We start from the raw sequence: 24,890 nt of genomic DNA on the forward strand, positions 1-24,890 counted from the left end.
GGAATGCCAGCACTTCAGTGATTTGGGCACAGTGGTATAAGGCAGCATGAGTTGTGTGTTAAAAGAAAAGCCATTAAGTAATAGATCTTTTGCCTATTACTGTTTGTGGTTTTTTTCTACTAATATGTTCGATATTGTACATTTGAGAATCTGATTTATAGCAAAGCTATTTTTTTTTTCCCAGTAACAGTTGGGGCCATTGTATATTATATGAAATGCCTATTGAGGAAAATTTGAGAAATATTTGATGAAGAAAGTAAAAATCACCCACAATCCCATCACTGTTAACATTTTGGTTTATTCCTCTTGTGTTTGATGTGTGTATGTAGTTAGATTTATATGTTGATACCATATTGTAGAGATGACTGTATCCTCATTTCTTCCACTTAACAGTATATCATAAAGGTCTTCACATATCATTTAAAAAGTCATTGTAATCATTATTTTTAATGATCAGTATTCCATTACATTGGATATACCACCTTTCTGTTGTTAAAATCTTGAGTATCTTTGTTACAAAGCTTTGTCATCATTTTAGATTATTTTCTTAATATAGATTCAAACAAGAGAGATTATTGAGTAAAGGAATATGAATGTTCAAGACTGCATATTGTCATATTGCTTTGTAGAAAATTCTACTGGTTTAGAGTCCAATCAGAGCTGTATTATGTTGACTTCTAACAGTTTGGGCTTCTGAGTTGTAGAGCTACAATTTTTCTTCTAGCTGAAGCAATTCCCAGAAAACTGGACTGTGAGATCCAGGCCTCACTACATTTTACAGTGACCTTTTAGTGGAAAAAATCAGTAGGTGTATCTAATTTACTACTTCTAAAATCTCTTATTTAACTTGTGATTACTTGGGCAATCACACTAGCACACATTAGTCTTGAAAAGCTTAGCTTTAAAAGAAGGGTATTTTCACCATTAAATTATACTAGATCTGCTTAGTAAATATCTTGTTTTTATGCTTTCCTGGAAAACCTTACTTGAGCATCCAAATTCTACAACTTCTAAGAATTACTTAGGGAGCAATGAGTTTTATTTAGATACTGAGTAACAATCGTTTTAACACCTGCATCTGCATCTAATATTAGGTAAAATGAAAAAACAGACTAAAGTCTTCTTCCCTTCCTACATATGAGCTAGATGGTAGAGTTAGGATTGTGGCTAGGAAATAATCTCCTACCTCACGTATAGAATCTGAACTGTGCCTATGCTGATTAGAAGCTTGTCAGGCAGGTCCCTCCAAATGGTATCTAAATTTACAAATTTGAATGGCAACAGTAGCCCAATATAGAGAAAAAGACAGGTGTTTTTGAAAACAAAAAAGCACGACTTGCCAAATATTTTCATTATTATTAATGAAAAGACATCAAAAGAAAAAATTGTAGTTTCAACTGGAAAGCCCTGTGGCTCAAAGGTCAGCCAGAGTAAACAAGAACTCCTATAAAAAGCCATTTACATTCCCTTTATACAAGATTTATTTATGAGGGATCCTTCCAGGAAAGAGTCTGACTGAGACTAAAGACTGTTTGGCCAGGATGTCCTGACTGGGCAACATTCAGAACACGTGACCAGTGCGTGATCCTAGAAGCCATTCACAAGGTCTTTGCTCTAGGTTGCCTTGGCCTTTGCTTCCCTTCCTCCTACCCCATGAGGTTTGCCAATTGGATCCCCCTGATTATCTGATTACTTGGGTGACCATTTGGAAAACGTGAGAAAAAATGAGTGTAGTGTGGATTTTTCCTTCTTGGTGAGAGTATAAAGCTCCAGTATCTTTAATTCTGGCTCTTTTTCAGTCATTCAGCAAGTCTTCACTGCAGTCAGCTAGGTACCTAGCACTATTTGAGTATTTTGTTGCATAGTAGCCTCAGGGGCCATTAACTAAAGAAGAGTAAGAGTGAGACTTAGGCATGTCTTTGCTACATGATTTCATAGGCTCCTTCACAGCCCCCCCTGAAACCTGGTCTCTATGGCCCCTTCCAATAGAGACCCTGAGTTGAGATTCCTCTATAGCCCCCTAGAGGGCACCCAAACCATCATGTTGCCTTCTGGGATTCTGTTTTCTTTCTTTTAGTCAGCTCCCAAAACATTAATTCACATTATCAATACTAGATTTATTAAGTAGAAAGGAACTTCTCAACAGTTCAGTTTAGATGTGTTTTTGTTTACATATTATCCAACAGTGTGATCCAGGATGGACACTAATTTCCTTGATTTTTAATCACCCAAGGTTCCCATAATCCTTATTTTTCCATTAAGTATGATGAAATTACATTGAATGCAGCCAAATGTTGCTACTTACCATCTACCTCATCATTAAAAGCATCTTCTCAATAAATAGTTAATATATCCCCCCAAAATTTTCCACCGTTAATGTTTCTAAGTTTTGCTACTAATTTATTTTTATCTATATTCCTTTCTCTAGTGTTTTTTTCTGTATATAGTCCTTGTTTGTGAATGATTACCACTTCTGGGGACTTACCTCTCTGACTGTCCAGACTATGGAAATGACCCATCTTTTTGCCTCTACTCTTTTACTATAGATCCCAACTGCCTTCTTTCTCCCTCCCTGTGCCATCCCTGTTCCCCCATCCCCACACCAACAAAAAGTCCTAGGCATCGGGTGACTCCATCAGCTCTTACACAGATATCGGAGAGAAGCCTCTGACCCCTGCCTTTGTGTCCACAGAGCAGGAAAGAGAGATGTGTGGGACTGAGCAATCTTCCTAAGGCCAGAGTGGGAAGGATTATTTTATAGAGATTAGTATGGCCCTGGAAGGCTACATCAATTTTTATTTGAAGCCTTATTGTGGTTAAATATTCTCCCATGGGCTGTGAGGTATCAAGCTTCCATTTATATCATCCCATATCTATGGGAAAATGTGTTTGTAAACTAGCAGATGCCTTTTAACTTTTTGGTTTGCCCTTTATGATTTAACCATGAAAGATGACATCTTATAAATAAAATTCTGAAATATTAAACTTTATGATAAAATTCAAGGATAAACGAGCAGAACTTTCATGAGAGTACAATACTTTTGGAATTATGCCCTACAAGAGGCCTCCAAACATGATTTGTTATCCATGTCTGCCTCTAGGAAAGCTGTATTTAATTGAAAGCAAATTAATGGACAGATCTCTACTAGGACCTACCCAGCTTAGGGATTAACCAGGATACTTATTTCAGAATAGTTCCTTCACTGGTATTCATGTTTGACATTGATATGTCATCATTTAGTCACTTCAACTATTTTCAGAGCATCCTCATTTCATAGCACAGGAAACAGACCTTTAGCAGCCAAGTGACTTTACCAAGGAAGAACAGCATCAAGGGATGAGAGCATCCTGATGTCAGTGTGTTTCTTTTTTCTTTATTTTTTTTTTTTAACTGGAACCCACAGAATAAAATTCATCTTACATTGGGATTTAATACATATCTACCATATCTGAAATCACAAAACAATACTTATCCTTATGACCTTTGTTATATTATAATATTTTCTAATCTGTTCTATTTCTTTCTTTAATTTTTGGTCCAGACTCACCAAACTGATTTCATGACCAATGATAGGTGTGACCTGCAATTTGAATAACACTGATATAAATGAATTTCTACTTTTATTCCTCATTATAGTCATAGAGAAAGGGGGTGAGCAGCTTGATTTAGAGGGCTGTAAAGTTTGTTTACCAGTATAAGGCAGTCCCTTTCCCTTAGAAGTGTTCTGGAAAATAACCTCAGGTGGCAGGAACATGAAAATGCAAGATAGTCTTGAAATATATTTATGTTATCTGCAGGAACTGGGCTCAAACCGAGCCCCTAGTGGTATGTGTATACATAGATAAATCTTACAGTCGAAGACTGCTCTTTGTGATCTGGCATGGCCCTTGTTCCTAGAAGATATTCAGTGAATATTTGCTGCCTGAATGAATGACAGTGTCACCTACTGATTTATTTGTAATTCTGGGTTTCTTTAATAGGATGTAGGATGTAGAGGGAAGATGAGAAAACTGTCTTGTTTCTGTTAAGGGTTATGTTGGCATTTGTCAAAAAGTACTTTAATTTCAGCCTGTCTTCATGGATTGATCCTAACTTCAACGTAATACTTAGAAGTCATAACCTGAGTCTTAATCCTGACCTCGGGTCATTTTTCTGGGACTAACTTTCTTCATATGAATTTTAGTGCTTTGGAGTTAAAATCATTAGTTCCCAGATTGTTGGAAGTCATGATTCTTTGGGAAAACACCAGGAAATACTGACTTATTTGTCCCCTCTGTATGAACTGGGAATAGTTTGACTTGCTAAAAATATGACTGTTACAGAAAGAGAGGTCTCTACTTCCATAGCATATTTTTCTGTTACATTTGCCAAATGTTTATAATTATATTGCCTACCAGTCAATATTAGTGGGCAGCAAAAGTTTATCTGCAAATTGGAAGGTGACTACCGTGGTTTGATTTTAGCAACAGAGCACCTTTGTACAGTGTGTCAGAGAAACCTGGATCAGGTCTGGGTAACCACCAAAACTCTTTCTAGGCCTAGCTACTGTTCTTTGTCCAGAGATCCCTCTCTTTTGCCACATGCCATTTTTCTTTTTCATTTTTTCCTCTTAAAATATCCCTCCCTCTTCTGCAGGAATGACATTTTTGTGTTCCTGCTAAGTACACGAGCTGGAGGACTGGGTATCAATCTGACTGCAGCAGATACAGTAAGTAACAAGAGCACAAAAATACACTGGATATGCGGTTTTTCTACTATAAATATGTTGTTCGGTTGGCCTTATCCTTTATTATGTGTCACAGACTTTTTATTTCTTTGTCTCTTGTTGTGTTAAAAGACAATAGTGGCACTTTGCCTGGAACTGGAACATTTTAGCTTTCCTTTTGGGCTTTTGTCTCCATTTTCTTATTCTAAGTTTCTTACACATTCATTCAACACATATTTAGTAAATGCCTCCTATGTGTCTGATAGTGTTGTAAACACTTGGAATATGTCAGTGAGTAAACAAACTGGAAAAAAAAAACACTCAACTCAACTAACCAGATGTGTTTGTTTTAGGAGCTATAAGTGAACAAATCAAAAAGTTGTTTTATTACTCTTATGCATTATTCCATCATAGGAAAAACTCATATTTTTGTATCCCGAACTTATAAACATGGTTGGAGAGCAGTGAAATTGGTGATTTAAAAAATAAAATAAAAAGACATCCCATCAAATTATCCTTTTATGCCCAATCTCCTTGGAGGAATACTTCAGCATCTGAAAGAGAGAAGAAAAGAGCATTCCTTTTGTGTCTCAGATTTATTCCCAGGTTACAAATATATTTAAAAACAGTATCAGTAACCCTGACACATAAAAATGCATAAATGGGAAATTGTTTTGTAGAAGGCATGATTCTGCAAATGTCATTTAATGTGATCGTTGTGGTACCTCTCTGTGAAATACAGAGCATCAGAATCCCCACAAATATGAGGAGGATGCAAACTCTGGAGGGTCATGGAGAAATGAATGAAGTACAAAGGTGAAGAAGCTTGAATAAATTCACAGCAGCAGAGCTGGAACTAGATCCCATGTTCCTCAGGTTCCACTTGTAGCCTGTGTTCATTCTTTCTCCTTGTTAACTGCTACACTGTAGAACTGCCTGCCTTCAAGAATGAAGAACAGATTCTGTAACATCACCAAGTAGAATATCAACCATAGGACTCAGCGGTACCTTCCTCGGCATCTAAACCACTTCAGCCAATTAACATGCTGGGACAGGGGTCCAGGGCCTGGGGACTGCTGGAGGCATAACTGGGTAGATTCTGTATCTTATGTGCACATCATCAGCCTCAGTCATCTTAAGAGAAGGGAGTCATTGGTGGTAGTGTTGTTCTTGTGGGTTTTCTGATGAGGTAGCTCACTTGGTGTCATATCAGCAACCTTTCTCTTTGCCCCTTGGTTCTCTACTCTAGTTTTCAAGCATACTGTCCCAGTTAGTCATACTCTTTTTTTTTTTTTTTTTTTTGATGAATTATTTTGGTTATCAGTTTGTGGGTGATAGAGGGCAGATTCCATAGCTTTTGGGTTTCTTCAAATTAGAGAAATGAGACCTGGGTTTGAATCCCAGCTCTGCTGTTCACTATATGAAAGTGAAACAGTTGCTTGACTGCTCTAAACCATAGTTTCCTCCTCAATAAAATGAATATAATAATCCTTCCTTCTCTCATGGTTGTGAAATGTTACCTAGAAACATGTGACCCCAGTGCCTGCACATTAATAGCCCTCAGGAATCCTGTGACCCTTGTAGCCCCAAATGAGAGAGCCAGGTCCAGGACTTCATTATTTATACTGGGCCCCAAATACCCCTCCTTTCCCCTAGGCCTTGTCTGCCTGGCTCTGTGCTCACCTCTGCTGCTGTGGGAAAGCTGGGGATGGGAGTCCAGGGAAGGCTCTGGATTCCCAGGGCGGGTGAAAACAAATTCACACATGATGTGGATTGAAGGGCCAGAGTTGGGGATTGGGAGCCTCAGAGGAGGAAGAGAGCCGATTGGGGAGGAAATACTCCAGAGCTTGCACTGGTTCAGCCCTGCTGTGTCCTGGAGGCATGGCTGGAAGAGGGGTGGAAACTCTTAGGAGCTTCCCAGGGGGCAGTAGTTTCTTCTCCGGCACCTTTGTTCCCCTCCAGGGTTGGTTGATATTCCTCTCCTGTGTCTCTGCACAGCCCCCAGGAACTGGGCCTGAGTTTATCTCTGGGTCTCCTGCTTCCCCTCCTCTCCACCCCCGACCCCGGGAAGCCTTTGTCTCAACATCCCAACCACAGTTATCCTTAGAGAGGCCCAGGTACCTGTGTGAGAACGCCAGGCAGGTGGTGATCAAGCTAGGATGTGAACCCAGGAGTGAAGACTGGTAGTCCTGCCACACCAGGGTGCTTCCCTCATACCAAGAGGTGACCGATGGGGGAAGTTGGGCACAGATTGGAGGACGAGTTATTTGGTTCCTGGAGGGGTCTTGAGACACTGTTTAGCATGTGGGTGGTCTCAGTCATTACATTTATGTAGTCTGGAAGGCCCCACGGCATCCCCCCCACATCCCAAGCTTTGCTGCAGCTGAGTGAAGCAAATGCATATTTTTTGTTTTGTTTTGTTTTTTGGCTGCGTTGGGTCTTCGTTGATGTGTGTGGGCTTTCCCTAGTTGTGGCAAGCAAGGGCTACTCTTCATTGTGGTGTCCGGGCTTCTCATTGCGGTGGCTTCTCTTGTTTCAGAGCACGGGCTGTAGGTGTGCAGGCTTCAGTAGTTGCGGTGCGCGGGCTCATTAATTGTGGCTCGCGGGTTCTAGAGCTCAGGCTCAGTAGTTGTGGCACATGGGCTTAGTTGCTTAGATTCCACAGCATGTGGAATCTTCCTGGACCAAGGATCGAACCCGTGTCCCTTGCATTGGCAGGCAGATTCTTAACCAGTGCGCCAGCAGGGAAGTCCTGCCAGTGCATATTTGAAATAGAGGGAGGAGCACGTAGGAACTGACCCAGACACAGATTCAATTCAGCAAAGTTAAAGTTCTCTCCCAGGTTAAAGGGGACTCTCTGACAGCTGCCTAGAAGTTGGCAGCAGTGGGCCCAATTAGTCTTACTCTTAATGTGAGTACAAGATTCATCACTTTCTGCTAGCTGATCTTTTGGACTCCAGTCTCAGTCCCTAGCCCCATACCTCCTCTGTTAGTTTTTATACCCTTCTTTATTAACCATGCTACTCCCTGGCTTAAAACTCTTCAGGGAGTCTCTGTCATCTACAAGATAAAGTATAAGCTCTTTTACACATACAAGGCCCTTCATTTTGTGGCCTTTATCTCCCTTTCCAGCCTAATTGCCAGACTATTACTCCTTCCAAAATTTATGTTCCAGAGGCAGGGAGAGGTTGGGGGCCTAGCATGGAAGGATGGTGAAAAGAAGGGGCTTTCAACAGTTGCCTGCAAGGCACTGGGAAAGTGAGAACCCTCCCAGTGTGGCGCCAGGGCATGGGCCACCTCTGCCTATGTCTAGGGGAGGTCCTGCTCTCTCTCAGGGTCAGTGGATTTCCTGGCGACGCAACCATCATTTTGAGGGGGAACTCGGAGATCTTCATTGCCACTCGCCACCTCACCAGGCACCAGATTCCAACCCACCCCCCTTTCTCCATACGATGAAGTCCATCACCTCCCACCTAGATCCGGAGTTGGGTCCACTTGGCATCTTGCCACCAGGTCCAGCCATCAGAGTGGGGGCAGTGGGTCAAAGACAGCGACACAGACTCTGAGATCCGGGACGTCAACTAACCTGAGGAGGGGAAGGCTGGCGCACCCTCCCTACTTCCCACCATCTCCCTCCTTTACAGTCCCAAACCAGCTCACCAGAATTGAAGCCAGCCCTCCAACTGTGTGAGCACGGGGCACGGGCTGGGGGTGGGGTGGGGGGCTGACTTCACAGCGACTAGCAGGTTTGCTAAGGGTTGGGTCTGTTGGGCTCTAAGGATCTTGAGCGCTCTTTGGTGCTTGGCAGGTACAGGTGAAAGCTGTGTCCGGTGCTCTCTGAAGGGCCTGTGGCCTGTGACTTCCAGTGGTCCAGTAGATGGATGGATGGATGGACGGACGGACGAACGGATGGATGGGATGAAAGAAGTGTTCCCATATTGGGGTACAGGGAAATCATTCTGGCTCTGACCTGATTTCTGTGCTAACTACAACAGCCTGTTTTGTGGCCTCAAACGTATATTATACATGTGCTTTAATCGTTAAAGAAAAGCATGCATTGTCCAGAAACAAAGACGTCGTTTTTCAAGGAAAAAAACAAAAAAATTTATGTTCTGGTAATAATGATTGACTTGTTTCCTGAACCCACCATACTGTATCATAATATTACATTAACAGCTCCCTCATCATAGATCTTTGTCCTGGGCACTTTGTCTTCTTCCACCTGGTAAACTTCTGATTTTTTTTTTGCGGTACGCGGGCCTCTCACTGTTGTGGCCTCTCCCGTTGCGGAGCACAGGCTCCAGACGCGCAGGCTCAGCGGCCACGGCTCATGGGCCTAGCCGCTCCACGGCATGTGGGATCTTCCCGGACCCGGGCACGAACCCCTGTCTCCTGCATCGGCAGGCGGACTCTCAACCACTGCGCCACCAGGGAAGCCCTTTCTGATTGTTTTTCAAAACCAATTCAGGGTCAGGGGTTGCTGTTTTATATGGACTGGTAAAGCCTCTCTGATAAGGTGACATTTGAACCAAGATCTGAAGAAAGTGAGAAAAGTAAGCCAGTTATGCATCTGGCAGAAAACAGTAGCATTCCAGGGAAAGGAGATAAGTACAGAACAAAGCCCTGAGGTGAGAACATCCTTGGCATAATCAAGCAATGAAGCAAGCCCTTTGTAGGTGTAACAGAATGAATGAGGGCAGAGTGGTATAAAATGAGTGGCAGAAGCAGATCGTGTGGGGCTTAATAGGCCATGGTTAGGATTTTGAGGTGGGAGGCTACTGGAAGAACTTGAACAGAGGAAGAACTTTAGCTTGAGCTTAAATGTGTCCTTCTGGCTTCAGGGGGGTGGGGTGGAGAAGACTATAGGGAAGGAAGTAGAAGCAGGAAGTTCAGTTAGGAATTAGACACAAGACGATGGTGACTTGGACAAGGATTGAAACAGTGGAGATGATGAGAAGTAATTGGAATCTGCATGTGTTTTGAAGGTACAGCCAATGGGGTTTACTACTAGATTGGATGTGGATCATGTGGATCAAGGAGAACTCCAAGGTGTTCAACCTGAGCAACTGGAATGATGGAGATACCAACGACTGGTTAAGGGGAAGGTGTGGGGAGGAACGGGTTTGAGAGGGGAAATCAAAAGTTTGGTTTGGGGTTTGTTAAGTTCAAGACTCTTAACCAGACATTAAGTGGCATTGTCACCCAGGTGGTAGAGTGTGGAATTTAGGAGAAAGTTTGAGGCTAAAGATGTATTTTGGAATCATCAGGTTATAGACTAACATTTAAGGCCATGGAGCTGGATGAGGTCACCTGGGGAGGCCTAGCATTGGTTCATTTGATTAAAATATCTTTCCCTTCTTCTCAGCCTGCCTATGTCAGGTTTGGCCTATGGTTTCTTAAGGAATAGTTCACCTAGTCATTCATTTGAATGGTCAAAAAATAAGCAGGTTTGAGGGGGGCAGATCTGCATCATGCTTCTGGTTTTCACAGTTTGCCTTATGCAGGTAAGCTGGTCCTGCCAGTCAGAAAGAACCAAAGTAGGCCCCTAACCCCGTAGCTAGAGGAGTAGAAGTAGGAATTCTCTTTATATCCAGGGCATAGAGAGAGGCTCTGAATATTCTGAGTCCCCAATTCCAAAATAATTTACATTTAATTTTAAGGGGAGGGCTGAGGGACTCATAAATTAGAACCTCCTGGAATACTCAGAAGAAATGAGACCACAGGATTGAAATGAGTGGGCTTCCCTGGTGGCACAGTGGTTAAGAATCCAGCTGCCAATGCAAGAGACACAGGTTCGAGCCCTGGTCCGGGAAGATCCCGCATGCCGCGGAGCAACTAAGTCCGTGTGTCACAACTACTGAGCCTGTGCTCTAGAACCTGTGTGCCACGACTACTGAAGCCCACACGCCACAATTACTGAAGCCCGCGCACCGCAACAAAGAGTAGCCCCCGCTCACTGCAACTAGAGAAAACCTGCACACAGCAACGAAGACCCAATGTAGCCAAAAATAAGTAAATAAAAGATTTAAATGAGTTGCTAGATAAAGTTTTGTGTGGAGTTAAGTTATACTTGCTGTGTGTGTATTATTAGAGAAACAATAAGCTTAATTGCTTGCCTGGCATTTTTCCTTTGTTCTGAGATTTGTTCAGCTTTGGAAGATCCCCAGAACCATTTATGGACAAGGAAGAGGTTAGTCTGCCTAAAATGTCAGGAAAAACTTAATGTTTTATGATTGAGAGTGCATTTATAAATGTGTATTTGTAAACATTGGGATTCTGTCTGGTAAAAACATGATTTTAGCATGAAATTAATGGCAACTGCCCCCCCTGCCTGTGTTGTTCTTTGTGTATTCTTCTTGGAGTAGGGATCTCTTTGCATTTGACATTGTTTAGTGAGAAATTGTTATAAACTGCACTGTTGGTTTTGTTTGTGTCAGATCTGTTTTAAATGTTTATGTGTAGAGAGAGATTGAAGAGCTTTTGTCCCTTAGTAACAGTGTGAGAAGTCTTATGTCCTGTGAGACAACATGGGGCAGCTTTCAGCCCTCCCAAGGGACTGAACTTCCACCTGTTCTCTTGGGGGAAAAAAAGAGTGAGTTCCACCCTCCAGGTGTTGGTCAGCTTTTTCCAGTTGTTCCTCTAAATTTTCCTGTTTTCAATTTCACTCCCTCATCCCCTGAAACTCCCTATTTCCCTCTTATTGACCTGTATAGCCAGGCGCCTCCACCCCATCCCAGCTCTCACCTTCTTCCCTTGCTTCCCCTCCCAGTGTCCGCCCAGCTTGGTGTTTACAACTTCATAAAGGTGCTGACAAGTAATTTATTTCCCCTTAGTCATTGTTGGGCCACACATTGTGGACTGACTAGCTTTAATCTTTCCTAGTTAAGTCAGCTGTTGTAGTTCTTTAATTGTTATTTTCTCTAGAATGTGTCTCTGAGCTCCATAAACAAAGATGTCATCTCTGTCCTATTCTAATGGGCATGGTCTCCCCTGACTCCCTCTCCCTGAGTTCATGTCATGGTTGATTCAGTGTTCGTTTTATTGTCAAGTTAGATAATAACCATACATCGAACTTGGTTTTTAGTTCTCTCTGTTCTTGTCTTAACCCACTAGCTTACACATATTTCATATTCTTTTTCCCTGGGTCTTTTTCTAAGTAGAATCTTTCTTTTTTTTTTTTAAACATCAATAGCTTATTGGATAGGGTTAAGTAGAATCTTATTTTATTCTCTCTTTCTCCCCAGTTCCTCACCTCTTTTAATCCATTTGAATGATAGATAGCCACTAAACTGGGGGAAGGGGGGACTTTAAATTGCAAGCCTATCTCTTAGGCTTCAATCTTATTGTTTATGATCTCAAAAGAACCCAGTTGAATCAGGTTTGGTTGCCACTGAGACTTCCAGGAAAAAAATGTAAATATGGAGGAAACACCTATGAAATGATTCATAATATAGGATTCCCCATTATGAATTCATGCTGAACCACTGCCTTAGGCTTGGACTACTAAGGTACTATCTTTGGGGTGTGACATCAACTCTCATTTTCCACATGTGTAGGTCATGTTAGGTATGTTGGGCAAATAATGACCCTTCCCCCCCAGTCCAGTTGGAGGTCTCCTTTTCTTTTTTTTTGTTAAAGATTAATTTTATTTTGGGCTGCATTGGGTCTTTGTTGCTGCGCAAAGGCTTTCTCTAGTTGTGGCAAGAGGGGGCTTTTATTGTTGCGGAGCACAGGCTCTAGGTGCACAGGCTTCAGTAGTTGTGGCATGTGGGCTCAGTAGTTGTGGCTTGTGGGCTCTAGAGCGCAGGCTCAGTAGTTGTGGCGTACGGGCTTAGTTGCTCCATGGCATGTGGAATCTCCCTGGGATCCACTGCGCCACCAGGGAAGTCCGGAGGTCTCATTTTCATTAACTCTGTCTTCTCTTCCTTTGTTCTCCCTAAAAGTTTAAACTGAATTTTCTAAAATTTTTCATATCCTGTTGAAGCTCAGAATATCCTGTGGCTAAACTCCTCTACAAGTGAGAAACATTGTGTACTTCCAAATCCTAGATCTGTGGACACTGTGGATTAACAATAAGCTTTCATAATGATTTTCTTTCTTTGGCAGGCAGTTTGTAATTTTTTCCTCAAGGATTCTAACCTACACTGTAAAAACCAAGGGATTATACCTCATATGAACGCAAGACAAAAGGAATGCCAGAAGAAAGAACCAGTGGGGGTCCTTATTAGTAGAGGCAAGAGCATTGAAAATGCTGATGCCTTTTATCCATCTTTACCTCAAGTGAATTCTGAAGAAAATGACAGAAGAATTGCTTCCATTTTTAAATGAGAAAATAAATTACTTAGGAATGGTGTTAAGCAAGGGAAAAAGCATCTAGAGGAACAGTGTCAAGAGAAATGAATCACTCTTCAGCCTACATTTTAAGGCTCTATCTAGTTTTGATCACACCTTAGAGATTCTAGTATCAATTGACTAATATTTGTAGAATTCTACTTTGTACTGGTGGATGGTGTCTGTCCTCAAATAAGACTAGACAGGAAGATTTTTAAAATACGTAATATGCACGAAACAATTGGTCACCTTTAGAAGGTAGCAGTTAAGTGGGAACTTGGACCAGGATAGGTGATGCAACATTTTGCTAATAGTGCACGTTGCGCAAGGAGACTATTAGGATTGTGAACTCAGGCCAGTCTCTTCCTAATTTATAAGATGAAGGAAATATGTAAGGTTTTTTTGAAAATTTAGTGAAATATGTATGCACATCTGTTTTAAGTGCTCAAAAGGTTTCAGCCGGTGTTACTTCTAATAGGAATTCATGAGGAATAGGAAAAGGAGATGTTGTTACAAGCAAGAGAAATCAGGGAGGTCTTCCTGAAAGTGGTGAAGCTTAAACTAAACCTTAACCAACAGAGAAGAGTTGAAGGATTGATTGATTGTTAGTCAGAAAATCAGCTTAAGCAAGAAGTAGTACAAACAAACGTAATATAAATGAGGGATACCAAAGAGACCTATCTGACGAAAGGGAAGGGGTGCTTTTATATTAGGAAAGAAGAAAAATGAAGTTGTCTTAGTATAGCAGGACCTGATTATTGAGGGGAGCTTGGACTAGGTGTGTAAGAGCATAATCGACAGAGAGATGGAGTGGTCTCCAGTGGTACCCGAAGTAGACTGAAGAAGAAAGAGACAGATCTCAGAAGCCTGCAGGTCTAGAAACATTAGTGAGCCAGATGTAGGTGGTGAGGGCCTGGTCAAGGAGGATAGTGGACTGTAGAAAGGATAGGTTGGTTTCTGAAGAAGCACTGGCTGGATTTGGTGACTTGGTTGAATGTAGAGGAGGACGCATGAGAGATAGGGGTCATTTTGAACTGGCTTTCTTTTAGGAGGTCTACTGTATTGATAGTAGCCTCAGGGCTGAGGACCCAGGAGTCTGTTGGTTTTAGGATCACTGGTGGGGCAGGGGAGGGGGGAGTACATTTTGTTGTTGTTTGTGTTTGCTGTTTAGCAAACTAGAAGTAACTTCCAGAGAACCCTTTAAACATTTCTTGCCTGGAATTCAAGAGACAGGAAATGACCCTGTTAATGGGAACCTGAGAATGCCAGGAAAGCCATGTCTGTCTCTTACAAGGTAGGCCTAGGGTTAAAGAGAAGGCTTTCACATCCCTCACATCCCAGCCCCACTGCTTATTTAGGTGGTGTGATCTTGGATAAAATCTCTTATTCCTCTGTGTCTCAGTTTCCTCATCTATAAAAGGGGGGTTTTAAATAGTACCTAAATCATAGTGGTAGTGGGATTTAAGTGAGTTAATACACATAAAGCACGTAGTACAATGACTGGCAAATAGTAAGCCCTGAGTGTTAACTATTAATATTGTTGCCACTCCCTCTTTTTAAATGAAAACCCTGAAAAACGCTCAGAGTATGTCTCTTTTGCCCAGGGCAGATGAGGGAATGGCTTGGCTTTATGAGTAGATAGATACCTGTTCATCTTTATATCGTAGGAAAAAATGTGGTATCAGACTATTGAAATAGATGAGTGGCTGGGTTGCTGTCAGAATTCCTAGTATTGCCCTGAGAGTGCCTCATTTTTGCTGTATTCTTGTTCTGCCTATGCAGGTGATTTTTTATGATAGCGATTGGAACCCCACTGTGGACCAGCAGGCCATGGACAGGGCCCACCGCTTGGGGCAGACAAAGCAGGTTACCGTGTACCGACTCATCTGTAAGGGCACCATTGAAGAACGCATTCTGCAGCGAGCCAAGGAGAAGAGTGAGGTAAGCAGAAGGCAAAGGAAGTATTGTGCTGGTAGAGAAAATAGTCCACAGCCACACTGACTGGACTAAGACTAAGACTCTCTTGGCTTTCGTTGGTCATGAAAGCACTAAAATTTCTTGTGAATAGAAAATAAAATGAGGCCCCATACAAAAGCAGTCTACTGCCCTGGCCATTCCTTACTCCTTTTCTACCAGAATGGTGTCTACAACCTACATTCAGCTGTTGTTCATGTGAAGAGGACCCCAACTCGTGGCCTTTTCCTGTTTGACATGGTTTCACATTCAGGGGAAGAAGGAATGGCGTTTGCTCTCACCCTAGTACTCTCGGTGTGACTGGCCTCTGAGTTGTGTGACAAATTTGCTGGTTTCTAAAGAAATGATTATTTGGGGTTCTTTTCCTTCTTGATTCAGTATTATTGGACCTTATAGCTATCAATTAACAGTTGCAAGCAAAGAAGTTCTCCTTTCTGTTGGACAAATGACCTGGATGAGCCAGTCACACGAATGAAAAAGAAGTAGGAAATCCAGGGGCCTCACCAGAGAACAGATTAAGAAAGATGTTTCTTTCTGTCTGAATATTTGTCATAAGGGAATGGATGCCTGATGGTGGTGGTTTTTGATCTGCTTTGATATTCAGATTCAGCGGATGGTGATTTCTGGTGGAAACTTCAAACCAGATACCTTGAAACCCAAAGAGGTGGTTAGCCTTCTTCTAGACGATGAAGAATTGGAGAAGAAATGTATGTACTCTAGACCTCTTATTAACGCTCTCTCCTCCTTACAGAGATGTTTCTTTAGCCCCACTCTTCTGGAAATGGAAGGCGCCCTTGACTGTGCCAAGGGGAGGCAAAGCCAAAGACTGTCTGGGGAGAAACATTTTTTTGGTTAATATTTTGTATTAAAACCCAAAGAAGTATGTATTATGGAGTAGAAGGAAAAATTCGTGTGTATTGTTAGAGTAATATGACTTCAAATAAATGGGTACCAGGAAGGCTATATCCCTTGAGTCCTCAGCAGTAATGAATTTACTCTGTTCTATCCAGAGAAATGTTTTTACGGAAAAGTTGGAAAAGCACACTGCTGTATGTAACATACAAACGCTTCTCCCAGTACTTCTGGCTTTTGAGAACAATGGGTTTCAGTTTCAGACCTACCTTGTAAACCTCTGAGGACTTCGTCAGCATCACATCAGAAAATGTGATGAAGCGCCTTTCGTATGGGGCTCACATTTGCCACCACCTTCTAAAAACCTTTCAGGACTCTGTGCAATGCAGAGATATTAAAAGGCTGAAAAGAAAAGGAAAAAGAATAAAAGGCAAGGAAAGGCCCATGACAGTGTCACTGAATCGTGATTTGAACCCCAAAACTGTTAGAATCCAAGGAACTCTGTTCATTCTCCAAGTTAGAAAACCACCAGTTATCTGCCTTAGATGGATAGAAGTCATACCTTCCATCATAAATATAAAGGAATATGACCACCTTAACTTCAGAGAATGAGGATTAGGACTGCCACAGGTACCTCATCCGATCTTTTTAAAATTTTCTTGACAGTGAGACTCCGACAAGAAGAGAAACGGCAGCAGGAAGAAACCAACCGAGTTAAAGAGCGCAAGCGCAAGCGGGAAAAATACGCAGAGAAGGTATGTCAAGTTTGGGGTGGTGGACAGGGACTGATGGGGGTGCAGAGTGGTCCTTACAGAAGAGGCTTTAGGGTACAGGCTTGTCTTGGTTACTGGTTGGTGTCCAGCTCCATCTACATGTGCTATATAGCAGTTCTGTCCTGATAGAGAATCAAGCAGGAGAAATGCAGCCTTGGTAGAACTGTACTCCCCACACAGACATAATTACATGTGTCTGTGGTTACATGTAATTATGGAAACCATTTGTTGGGACTGTTAAAAAGCGTAAGTCTAATAAATGTAAGATGGATGTTACATTATTAGATTCCGTAGAATCTTAGAAAGGACCTAAGAGGTCATTAGATCCAGTCTTTCTGCCGTAGTTCTGCTAGTGCACCATTCATTGTCATCTACTACTGGAAAAATAAATCGTTGGCCAGTCTGTTCATCTTTTTCTCCAATTCATGCCAAGGATTTGAGTTGTTTTTGCCTCCCTTCTGACATTTCCTACTTGAGCCCACCAGGCTAGCTGCAAAGTGGGATGTAGTTCCCCTACATTTCTCCCTGTCTTGCTGTTTCTACCAAAGTTTATCAGTAATCCTTACCCCTGATCTTTACTGATATATAAATCAAAAATGAGGTCTCCAGGACTTACTCTTGTTTCAGGAGTCAGCCCATTAGTTCTGACTAGGTTCCCAGACTTACCATGCCTAAAGACTGTTGGTTTGAACAAATAAATAATTAGTTAATTAATTTAAAAATAAATAAATAAAGGCTGTTGGTTTGAAACCATTTTATTACCTTCCAGAAAGTGGCTCCTAATTTCTTCTGGTGGGTTTGGCTTACCTTTGGGTTGTGCTGAAATTCAGACATTGCCATAGCTCTGGGCCCTCAAGTCAGACATTTGTCCATGTATCATTTCCCTGGACTGTTTGGTTTGTCTGAAGCATGTTGTCTAGTCACATGTTAAAGCTGGTTGTGCTTTAAGTGGAGGTCCACTTCTTCCTCTTATGCAAGCTTGTATAGGGCCTCGTGTCCCTTTGGCTGTATGGCCCTGATGGTCAGCAGCCTAGGAGCCTGTCTATATGTTCATCTTCTGATAGACACACCAGCTCAATCCACACCCTCAATTGTACCTTCTGCTAAGCAGAACTATTTCTAGCCTGAAGGATGCCCTTGGTACTCCCTATATTTACAGAGTTGAAAAAAAATCTTAGGAATGAAGGCTCACATTCTTCCTAGTCTGACCTGCTATTTCTACCCATGTTCTCAGGTTCTCTTTTATGACTCCACTTTCAAATCTCTAACCCATTGCTTACTACTATTCAGAAACAATATCAAAGAAGAAAGGGTGATTTTCTTCAACAGGACATTGTAGGGTTTACTGAGTTTGCATCAGGTGCCATCCCTACTCTGAATAAGAAGTTTCAGATAAATGCCCAGTGATAATATAAACTACACAAAGACATACCGTATTAACCCTAATATAGGTCTAGATACAAATGCCGTTAGGTGCAGTGGATGGGTGTGATCCCCAGAATTTTCTAAGCACTTTCTGTTCTTCCACATCTCTCATCTGTGACAGAGCCCTCCTGAACTTGGCTCTAGAACTGTTTAGTGTAGCTTAGTCGCTCAATCCTTAAGCGTAAATTGAGGAAATAATGAAAAGCCACCTCAGTATTCCTTGTGTGTAATAAGAACCTTCATTCCCCTTATACATATTTAAAAAGAAGGCAGAGTGAAAACAGATGTGCAGAAAATATACTAAGAGCACGGGGCCTCCCTCTTGTGGGGCTGCATCAGTTCAGCCCCTGAGAAGTGCTGCAGCTTGGCCATGCTGGAAGCTGACCATGCACCCCGCCCTGTGAGGATTAGGTTTGGCATAGCTCCAGTTCAGTGTGACTGGCCTTTCAACTCTGTATTATTGTGCCAGAATATGCATAAACTCTTACTAAGCCATCCCTTTCCTCCTTCCTTAGGATTTCTTCTTCCTTTAATAATATGCTAATTGAATAAAATGAAACTTAGAACTTTACAAAGAGTCAAATTTCTGTCATCACTTTCTTCTCCAACCCCACTTTTCTCTTGGTGCCTATCCTCATCCTTTTTCCATATTTCTTGATTTGTGTGTTCCCAGAAGAAAAAGGAAGATGAATTGGATGGGAAAAGGAGAAAGGAGGGTGTGAACCTAGTGATCCCATTTGTTCCTTCGGCTGATAACTCCAACCTCTCTGCAGACGGGGATGACTCCTTCATTAGTGTGGACTCAGCCATGCCCAGCCCTTTCAGTGAGGTGAGGCTCCTTTTAGATGCCTTCATCACAGCAGTGGGGACTGTGTCCTGACCTGGTAGCCTTTGCTTTTCCAGGAGTTCTCCTGCCTTGTAGAAAGGATTACATGTGGAAACCATGGGAAGAAAAGCAAGTGGGGACGGGCTGCCTTCTTTGGAGCCAAAGCAGGGGGTCTAACTCTCAGGAGTGAAGCCAGGCAGGAGAGGCAAATGGTGGTGAGACCTGAGAAGCACATCCTGATGTAGGCACGAGGGCCATGGGCTGCGGGTGCTAGGAGGGTGGGTGATCATGACGCTTTTGCCTTTAGATCTCCATCAGCAGTGAGCTGCACACCGGCTCTATTCCCCCCGACGAGAGCAGCAGTGACATGCTGGTCATTGTGGATGACCCAGCCTCCTCAGCCCCTCAGTCTCGAGCCACCAACTCTCCTGCTTCCATAACAGGCTCCGTGTCAGACACTGTGAACGGTAAGTGATGCTGCTGTCCCATACAGCTTGGGTGAGGTCCTGATTCCTTCTTGGATAATGCCGTTTTCTACTTTCTTTAAAGAAGAGTGGAGTAGAGCAAAAAGAATTGGTAGCCTCATTCTTTCATTAGCCGATTTAAGTGAAAGGGAGAATGAAAATAAGAACTTCATAAAGATTTCAAACTTCTTTGTTTTCTAGCCATTCCTGTCTTTCATATTTCACCCTTATTTTTGCCAGTTTTTAATTATAGTTAGCTTTTCCAGGCCTTTCCTCACTTTGTTCTGTGGGGCCCAGTGTTGCTGCTATTTCTTGAGGACTTCTAAGTTTAAAACCTGGAAGTAGGGACTTCCCTGGTGGTGCAGTAGTTAAGAATCCACCTGCCAGTGCAGGGACACAGGTTCGAGCCCTGGTCCGGGAAGATCCTGTATGCCGCGGAGCAACTAAGCCCATGCACCACAACTACTGAGCCTGCGTTCTGGAGCCCGCGAGCCACAACTACTGAGCCGGTGTGCAGCAACTACTGAAACCTGCATGGCCTAGAGCCTGTGCTCCACAACGAGAGAAGCCACCGTACTGAGTAGCCCGCGCACCGCAACGAAGAGTAGTCCCCACTTGCTGCAACTAGAGAAAGCCTGCGCGCAGCAACGAAGACCCAACACAGCCAAAAACAAAACATTAATTAATTAATTAATTAATTAAAAAAAACAAAAAACAAAAAACCTTGGGAGTAGAAGTTGATTCTCCAAGGCAGGAAAACATTGGAGTGTGCAGGTGAATCACAGGTGCACGTCTCTGGAGTTCATTTAGTAATGATCTAGTTGAAAGAAGAAATTCAGGAGTAATGGCACCACTCTTAGAGAATGAAAAGCAGCTTGAGGTGTCAGGCTGTTGTAGCTACTTACAGTTCTTACTAACGCTGTGTGACACTGTGTCCCAGCCGCTAAATTGAGGCGTAGACCTCCCTGGGAGTCCTGAAACAAGCACCCTGAAAGCCATCTTCCCTGTACAGGAGAAGAGTCTGTTAACAAATGAAGAAATAAACTTTTTTCCCTCTTGGCCCATTTGTTCCCATAGGAATTTCCATTCAGGAAATGCCGGCCGCAGGACGTGGTCATTCAGCCCGAAGCCGAGGCCGCCCCAAAGGTTCAGGAAGCACAGCCAAAGGAGCAGGGAAGGGCCGGAGCCGGAAGTCCACCGCAGGCAGTGCTGCTGCAATGGCAGGAGCCAAAGCAGGGGCTGCCGCGGCCTCTGCAGCTGCCTATGCTGCATACGGGTACAACGTGTCTAAAGGTGCGGAGGCCCCAGGGGACTACGGGCTCCATTCTGGTCGGGGACAGTCTGAAGGGTCTACTGAGCATTCCACCAGGTAGAGCAAGTAGGACACCCCCAGGCCCAAAGCTCCTTCCCAAGCCCATGTTGGATTCTGCCTCAGCATTGAGTGGTTCTGACTCTCTCCTTGCCCTTGTGACTTGGCACAGTACTGCCTTCAAAGCGTAAGTAACTGTGAAAACAGAGAAAGCTGAATTTTAAACAGAATTTCTCCTGCTTTGAGAACTGATTTTTTTCCCTCGGACCCACATTTTAATAATTACATTTCAGTAGTCAAGGCTAGCATAGTTAACTTTTACCCAGCCTTGTGCTCCATCACCTTAGGGTTAAACACCTGCTATAGGGAATTCCCTGGTGGTCCAGTGGTTAGGACTCTGTGCTCTCACTGCCGAGGGCCCAGGTTCAATCCCTAGTCGGGGAACTAAAATCCCACAAGCCGCATGGCACCAAAAAAAAACAAACCCAAAAAAACAATACCTGCTGTGTGCATAGGAATATAACACATGGACCCCGCACTGAGTGTATAATGAAAATGAGAAGGGGAAGCTGGGCATAGAATTTGTTTAGCAGCAGTACAAGGCAGTATGCGTGTCCTGAATGAAGGAAGAGGGAAGGCCTTAATTCTGGTTGTAGATCAGAAGGAGGAACCGTGGATTTGATGACAAAGTTGCCAGGCTAATTCAGAAGGAAAGAGAAGGATGATGAAGGATTTAAACTGGCGACAGAGAGTTAACAGTGACCAAGGCACGTTGGGGGTCACTGAGCAGGTCAGTCAGGCTGTGCTGAAGAGGAACTGTGGGAGTCAGTGTTGGAAGGACCTGCTGGGCGAGAGATTACCCGCTGTGTGACCAGGGGCTCTGGGAAGTTTGAGAAGGGAAGTAGCTAGCTATTGTGACCATGAGCTGTGGAGGGATAAGGGTAGCGGTGGAATGTAGGGCATCTGAGAGCGGTGAGAAGGGCACCCTCACCATGCACAGACCTCTCTCCCCATTGGAAACGCCGGCTTAGGATAGGGTTGCTGCAGCAAGTAAGGGGAATTTTTGGATAGAAAGTTCTCAGTAGGCGTTAGGCTACCTCCCCTTTCTCCTCCTCCAGGGATAGCGGCCTTCATTTATCTGTTCATTCAACAAATATGAAGTATGATAGCCTACCCCAGTGTTTCTTAACCTCTTGCCAGCTCATCACACCCTTGGAAAATAACAATCATGGCAGTGGTCAAGGCTGCCATGGCAGGATTTCACCCACGGATGGGGCAAAGCATGACACTCATCATGCTTTCTCCCGGAGGCAACAGGGGGTAGAGTGTCACAAGAAAAACTGACAGTGCTTGGTGACTGGGAACGGAAAACAAAGGAAAGGACTGATCTGGACATTACCCACAGCTCCACTGTGGATGAGAGGAGACATGAGTCTGCCTGCTGAGAATTCATTCTTAGGAATGTTCAAAAGAGTTGTTGCCCAGGAAGCCATCGCTGGAGATGGGAGATTTGAACCAGGTCCTTAAAGTGGCAGGGCTTGGAGAGCAGGGGTAGCTGCCTCCAACACAAGGAGAATGCATGAGTGTAGACACAGGATAGAGTGGGCAGCCTTGTGTCCTCTGGCCAGACTGGGGAGGAGAGGGCATCTTCTGAAATTAAGAAGGAAGCAGCTGGGACTTCCCTGGTGGTGAAGTGGTTAAGAATCCGCCTGCCAATGCAGGGGACATGGGTTCGAGCCCTGGTCCAGGAAGATCCCACATGCCGCGCAGCAACTAAGCCCGTGAGCCACAGCTACTGAGCCTGTGCTCTAGAGCCTGTGAGCCACAACTACCTAGCCCACGTGCCACAACTACTGAAGCCCTCACGGCTAGAGGCTGTGCTCCGCAACAAGAGAAGCCACTGCAGTGAGAAGCCCGCGCACCGCAAGGAAGAGTAGCCCCCGCTCGCCGCAACTAGAGAAGCTGGCACATAGCAACGAAGACCCAATGCAGCCAAAAATTTAAAAATAAATACATAAATAATTTTTAAAAAAAATAAAGAGGGAAGCAACTAATCACAAGTAATGTCCTGAAAAGGAAGAAGGAATGTGTAAGAAAATACATTAGTGCCTGTAAGTTACAGCTCATCCTGCAGCCTTGGCTTTCCCATGTTATATAATGTGTGCTCTGCCCTTCAGTGCCAAGGTGACATCTTACTCCCTGTTGATGCGGTAATGTGGAGAGAACTGAGTAGGTATCATTTTTCTCTTACTGAAAAAACAGTTGACAGGAAGAGCAAGCAAATATGCTAAGAAGAGTGGCAGGGAGGAGCTTCCCCACGACCTCATCTCCAGACCAGACTCCAGCAACCGAGGTCAGGCACTGAGGCACTCAGACAGGACTGGTGCTTATGCTTGTCTTGCCTCTCTTTCCCCCCCTGCAGGAATCTCCGCCAGCAGCCCTCTGCAGACGTCCCTTGTTCGGCCTGCTGGCCTTGCTGACTTTGGACCTTCAAGCGCCTCTTCTCCCTTGAGCTCCCCTTTGAGCAAAGGAAATAGTGTTCCTGGGACTCCCAAGAGCCTCCACTTGACCAGCAGCCTAGCCCCAGACTCCCTGGTCCGGAAACAGGGCAAAGGCACCAACCCCTCGGGAGGACGGTAACCACCTGGCCCTCCAGCTTCCTTCAACCAAACCGGGGGCTAGAGTCCTGGCCTGCAGACGGTCTTTGGATGGCTTGCCCAGTGCAGCATCTTTCATCCCAAGCCAGAGGGCAGCGATGACCAGCTGCAGCAAGGGAAAGACAGGCAGGTGGTTGGCGTGAGCACTTTGATCACCTGTGTCTCAAGAGGAATGCTCTGGGGTTGCCTGTAGGAAGAAGGCCCAAGGACAGGGATCAGGCCCACAGCATCTCAAAGGAATTTATAGGCAAGTCTTAAACCTCATACTGGGGAAGGGCCTGACGGAGACCCTGTTTAGATGCTCAGGCACACAGTCTCCATCCCCATTCCACTCTTCGGCTCTGGCCATGTCCCTTGCAAAGGCTCTGCAAGTGCTGTGAAGAGCCTTCCACAGTGGAGACTTCTCTTAGGGCTGTGATTTCCTGTGGGGCTAGGAAGGGAGGAAATCATTTATGTGACGTCTTCAGTCGTGAGCAACTCCCCAAGTCTCCAAACCCCATTTGCCAGAGTGTCATGGTTGAGGAGAGCAGCGAATGCAGAAGAAGGTAGTGGTCTGTGAGGATGACAGAAGGCTAGAGGAAGCATGCCTGGAGGCGGTTGTTTTCCCAGCATTTCCTCCCCTGTCCTGCATGGTTCGCACCAGAGAACCTTCAGGTCCCACCAGCAACAGTAGCAGCAGCTCCCACTCCGGGACTCCCAGAAGCCAGTAAACAGACCAGGAGCCACCTCAATCAGCAGGACATCCTCACTGCCCCTCTTGCAGGCTCCCCTTGCCCTTCCTGAATGCACAGTCTCCCCACCCTTGCCCTTCAGCCCCCTGCTTGGCTGTATGCACTGTCTGTATTGCACTGAGAAAGGAAGGGATGGCGGAGTGAGCTGGAGAGGATGGAGAGAGGGCAGGCTCAGCACCCACCCTCCCAGCCCGGCCCCACCAGCCTGAGCTTGCTTCCCTCCAGGAGAGGCAAAGGGGTGGTGTTGGCATGGGTGGTGTTTCTGCTTGCCCCCAGCCTGATGTCACTGGTGGAGCAGGTGCTTCCGGGCGGGCCAGCCTCTAATTTGCACACCTGAAAATCGCGGAATTGAGTTTAGATAGATTGATTTTTAAAACTTTTTTTTTGGAGTAGGAGTGGTAGGGGATTCATTTAATTTAAATCATAAGATTCCCCTGCCCAAACCCAGACTCCTGTGTACAGATGCTATTTAGAGGGAATCAGAAAAATGCCAAGCCTTTTTTCTCTTTGAATGTGCTATTTTTATAACTGAACTTGTACATATGTATAAAGAGAGACACATCTTTCTTTTACTAACTGGAGAAAAAAAATCTTAAATAAAATGGAGTGAGATAATTTTATGTAAATTGAGGTGTCTGTGGTCTTTGCAGCCGCCTCTCCTTGGGGGCATTGTCGGGCTCTTGGGGGAGTGTGGCAGGATGAAGGGGAAGCAGAGCCCCAACATCGTCATCCTCATCATCATCATCGTTCTTGTGGTCAGGACATGTGGACAGTGTGACGAGGAGTGCCCTGTGGGTGTTAATTGGGCATAGGAATTCGCCTCCAGCCATCAGAGAGGAGGC

At 44.1% G+C, this 24,890-nt stretch overlaps 1 protein-coding gene across 1 annotated transcript in view; it reads left to right on the forward strand.

Annotated features, from left to right (window-relative positions):
- INO80 (INO80 complex ATPase subunit) overlaps window positions 1–24,674 on the forward strand; it is a 102,556-nt gene extending 77,882 nt beyond the window's left edge. The window contains exons 28-35 of the mRNA XM_007460159.1: window positions 4,637–4,709; window positions 14,820–14,978; window positions 15,616–15,718; window positions 16,530–16,618; window positions 18,735–18,890; window positions 19,195–19,354; window positions 20,429–20,644; window positions 23,083–24,674. Of these exons, the coding sequence (XP_007460221.1) occupies window positions 4,637–4,709; window positions 14,820–14,978; window positions 15,616–15,718; window positions 16,530–16,618; window positions 18,735–18,890; window positions 19,195–19,354; window positions 20,429–20,644; window positions 23,083–23,300 (1,174 nt within the window). The 3' untranslated portion in view covers window positions 23,301–24,674. The remainder of the gene's footprint in view (window positions 1–4,636; window positions 4,710–14,819; window positions 14,979–15,615; window positions 15,719–16,529; window positions 16,619–18,734; window positions 18,891–19,194; window positions 19,355–20,428; window positions 20,645–23,082) is intronic.
- Window positions 24,675–24,890: the final 216 nt, after the last annotated feature.

The sequence above is a fragment of the Lipotes vexillifer genome, unplaced genomic scaffold, assembly GCF_000442215.2.
Source record: "Lipotes vexillifer unplaced genomic scaffold, Lipotes_vexillifer_v1.1 scaffold408, whole genome shotgun sequence".
Lineage (NCBI taxonomy): Eukaryota > Metazoa > Chordata > Mammalia > Artiodactyla > Lipotidae > Lipotes > Lipotes vexillifer.